Below are 4595 nucleotides of genomic sequence, written 5' to 3'. Positions count from 1 at the left end.
ATACATAATCAAGTCTAACAAAATCTGTTGTCTTGACTATATGGATACAATTGAGAATTCTATCTTGACTTAAAAATGTTTAGCGTGCTCCAATCCGACTCTGAAGATCACTAATGATTCAACCAGAATGACCACAACAACTCCACTACTTTTGTATAAAATCATTAGAATGATGCTTCATTCTTATTATGTTGTACATAAATGAATCAAAGACTAAGTCCTTTTTGTACAAATCTTTGTTCAGTTATTTAAAGCGAGTTGTCTTTTGAACATTATGTTCTCCTCAGAGCCAAGAAAACCCACCAAAAATAAGAGACACAAAGTGGAGCACCATGAGGCGCTATAAAAAGTCCAAGTAAATCTTGCACGCAGCAAGAGTGATTTGGAACACACACACACAAAAAGGAAAGGACCAAAGGTGATCATGAAATTTTTATGCAGTACAATAGTCAACACAATGCAAAACCCATGCAATAAGTATACACAAGCCAGAAAAAGTTGTTAAAAAGTCAATGAACATTGTTTGAGAAAAGCATGGATGTCATACTCTAAGAAGAGAGAAGCTTCTTGAAAGATCTATCTGGGAGTAAGAGGCAGCTCTGCAAGGATGGTATTAAGTGTAGCAGTGTCTTCAGTTTGGGTTTTCTGGCAGATTCTTCTCATTTCAGGGTAGTGTTGATGCGCAGGCGTGCGACTTATTTAGTATGGACATCGCTGAAAAACCCACTGTTGAGTAAAACCTGCCTTTAGAATAGGTCTTTTGCAGTTGTCACACAAATAAATTTTCACAAAATTGTGCTTCATACTCAAAGATTGCCACATACGGTGATGAGACAATCTTATGGTCAGTCAACCGAGAACGAGAATATATTGGGCTTCAAACTTATGACGCCACATTGTGGGGTTTCTCAACAAACAATTCCTTCAAGATCACAAAGCATACTTTGTCATTCCTTATTGCTGGTGTTCCCATTTCAGACTCTTTTGCTTTCTCTTTTTGCCCTTGCCACATGCAGGCAACCATAGATGACACCTAGTCATACAGGATCCATTATAGTACAATATATTCTGATGACAAAATGTACACTTGCACGCTCTTGGCACCGTTTGCGTGGCGTAACAATGTGTGCATACGAGCACATCACCAGGCATCTTTGTCTGAGGTCGAATGATGCCCTTATATAGTATGATGTCTATTTGTCTGAGGTTGAATGGTGCCCGTATATAGTACAATGTCTATTTGGTGTCGCAAAGGTGTACCTTGCTTGAACATGACCAACCATTTGTGAGGTAGAAGAGGCTCTTTCCTGTTTGTGTGATGCATAGCAATATGTGTGAATTGTAGAGCACCAATAATGTTCACCTTTGGCATCAAATTTCTCAGGAAGCTGGAGACCTTGTCTGGTAGCATATCTAACAACAAAGAATGATCATGCCGTAGAGGTTTGCTTGCTTGACAGCTCAAAAGAGGTGCGAGCTTGAATCCAATGCATCACTGAAGTACAAGATCTGCATTGGACATCAAAATGTAAGCAGTTATTTCATTGGACTGCAAATTCAGTATCTGATTGAATGCCTCCCTTGCTAAGGCTGTATGGTTATGAGCACAAAAAGAACCTAGTAAGGACACCCAAGTAGATTCGTCAGGCTCTATATGCATCTTCGACAACAAGTCTTCTATACCCTGAAAATCACCAGCACGACCCAAAACCTCCACCATGATCCCATAATGCTTCAATTGTGGAGATATGCCATAGTCACTACTCATAGAGTTGAAATATTCAAATGCCTTACCTGTGTTTCCAGAATGCCCACACGCTAACAGAGCTGAACTCATTATGGTTTCATCAGGAATCACGCCGGCTAATTTCAGTTGCTCGAGCATATTCAAACTGGCTTCGATGTTGCCGTCTCCAGCATGCCCCATAATGCAAGCAGCCCATGGCAATATAGTAGGTTCAGAGAGTCCATCAAAGGCTGCCTGCCCATCTGACATGCTTGCACAATTTCCATAAGCATGTGCCAAAGCTGATATTACAGAAGTGATCTTATCATAGCCAGCAGCAACAACTATGAAATAAAGCTCTTCACATACCTCCAAGCTCCCACTTTCACCACAAGCTTGCAGAAGGCATATTAATGTTACTTCATCCAAGATGAGGTCCTGCTTTGGCATCTCCTTGTATAAAGCAATTGCCTGTTCTGGACATTCCTCACTAACGTAGGCAGAGAAGAGTGCAGTATATGTCACTACATCTGGGTGGCTTGTTGCTCTGAAAACGTATTCTGCTTCCACGACACTCCCACATTTGCCGTACATGCTCACAAGAGCAGTACTGACAAGGACATCAGAATCAAATCCACTTTTACATGCATACGCATGCAGGGCGTGCCCAACTTTTAAAGATACAAACCTGATCGAGCAATTTCCTTTGATGGACACTTCTTCATTACCTAAAAGGGTTCCAGATGCCTGGATGGCTAGCACCAATGTTTGAACACAAGGGCATAAACCTTCTTCGTGCATCTGCATGAAGAGAACTAAAGCCTTTTGTCCAAGGCCGCAATTTATATATGCAGTGAGCATGGCTGACCATGACACAATGTTCAATCCTGAAAACTCACTAAAAATATTCTCTGCATCTGACATACATCCACACTTGCTGTACATAACTAGCAGGGCAGTAGCAACAATCACGTCTGAATCAAAGCCCTTTGTGCAGGCATCAATATGCAAGGCTTGTCCTATCTGTAAAGAAATGCTCACATTAAGAGCAGCAGCATTTTCTGCGAGGATGCAACATGCTTGCAGGGCGAATACAACTGTCAGCTCATCGGGAGTTACACCTTCGTCATGCAAATACCTGTAGAATTGTAGAGCTTTCATCCCTTGCCCATGCTCAATGAAGGCTGAAAACATGGAGTTCCATGAGATGACACTCCGGTGGGGCAACCTGCCAAAGAAATTTTCTGCACGAACAATGGCTCCACACTTGCCATACATTGTCGAAAGAGCAGTACCAACATACAGATCTAGTGCAAATCCTTTTGATAGCGCATCCCTGTGCAATGCCTCTCCAATACTAAGTGCCTTTACCTTAATGGGCATGCCCTCCATAAGACACGCTTCTTCCTTTTCTGCAAGAAGAACACATGCTTGAAGTGCAATTACAAACGTCTGCTGATTCGAATTCACTCCTTCCTCCTGCATTTGTCTGTACAATTGAAAAGCCTTCTCTTCATCTTCTTGTTCAACATAAGCTGAGAGCATTGCATTCCATGATACAACACTCCGACCAGACATCAGTTTAAAAATATTTTCAGCATCAAGAATGGCTCCTTGCTTCCCATACATGGTCACAAGGCTATTGTTCACAAATTCATCCAAAGTAAAGCCTTTCATGCATGCTTCAGCATGTAGTGCTTGACCACATGCGAGGTCTGGAATGCTGCTACAAGCTCTAAAGAGGCTAACAAAAGTATGTTGGTCTGGATATACGCCTTGATCCAGCATGAGATGATGTAGCTCAAGAGCTTCTTGCCCAAGACCCTTTTCTGCATATGCAGAAATGATGGCAGACCAAGAAAAAACAGTAAGATGGGGTAATGAATTTGCAACCTGACGCGCGCCTTCAACATCACCACACCTAGCAAGTGCCATAGCCAGGTAGTCACCCAGTATTCCTTGTAGGACGGCATTGTGTGATGCAATATGGCTATAGACCTCTTTAACATGAGCAATAGATCTAGATTTGATGCAAGTTTGGAGGAGAAATAGGTAGGAAGAGATGGAGGGAGTGAAGGATGGCGCGTCCGCGAGGACATCGAGGGCCTTGTCGAGGTATCCACGTGTGCAGAGAGATCGAAGCAAATCATTACAAGGGGCAGAGAGCCCATTTTGATACTGTTCAATGGGCGGCTGCCTTTGCAGATCGCAGGAGAAATGGTGAGGAGGGGGTTGCTCTGCACACCTATCTGCAGTCCACTTCTTTTTATCGTCACGCGTGTTCTGCTGCACAAGAGGAGCTTGCGCACTTTGTACAGAAACTTGCTTTGAGGGTTTCCAAACTTGGACGCAATCGTAGAGATGGTTGGTGACACACGACGGAGAAGCGCTGCACTGCTCAGAGAAGCTCAGAATTTTGTCATCTGCGTACATCAATTCGAGCTTCACGTTGATCAGTTACGCTAGATTCACACACGTCCAACTCAAGGCTCAAGATCGCAAAACTGAATCAACTAGGCCTAGAGTATTTCCTTTGAATTGAGTTCCACAGTAGGGAAACAGGGTGAAACAGAACCAACAGTTTGTGCCATTTTTAATTTATTGGCATTGGCAAAATTGCGCCCATAGGGGAGGGTGTATGCCGAGGGAGCTTCAGCCTGTAAGATCGGTTACCCTTGAAATTTAAAGGTATGATGTTTATTTTTCTCCCTCTCTAATCTGTAGAACCTACCCCCCCCCCCCCCCCCCCCAATCCGGAGTGAAAGGTAGTGCCTACATCTGTCTCTATCAAAGTGTCTTGTTGAAAACATGAGATAGAAGGAGATAGTTTAATGCTACTTTTGTTGTTGAAATTGGTTTCAACAAGAGA

At 42.9% G+C, this 4595-nt stretch overlaps 1 protein-coding gene across 1 annotated transcript; it reads right to left on the bottom strand.

Moving 5' to 3' along the window:
• Positions 1 to 455: 455 nt before the first annotated feature.
• LOC147427868 (pentatricopeptide repeat-containing protein At5g27110-like) lies at positions 456 to 4268 on the bottom strand. Its single transcript, XM_086497673.1, has 2 exons — positions 1795 to 4268; positions 456 to 1509 (listed from the first exon to the last, which is right to left on the bottom strand). Exons 1-2 carry the CDS (start codon positions 4157 to 4159, stop codon positions 1493 to 1495), a joined length of 2382 nt encoding a protein of 793 aa, XP_086353799.1. The 5' UTR covers positions 4160 to 4268; the 3' UTR covers positions 456 to 1492.
• Positions 4269 to 4595: the final 327 nt, after the last annotated feature.

The sequence above is a fragment of the Adiantum capillus-veneris genome, chromosome 23, assembly GCF_014529385.1.
Source record: "Adiantum capillus-veneris isolate H3 chromosome 23, ASM1452938v2, whole genome shotgun sequence".
Classification (NCBI taxonomy): domain Eukaryota; kingdom Viridiplantae; phylum Streptophyta; class Polypodiopsida; order Polypodiales; family Pteridaceae; genus Adiantum; species Adiantum capillus-veneris.
This window is presented reverse-complemented; position numbering and strand designations above follow the sequence as displayed.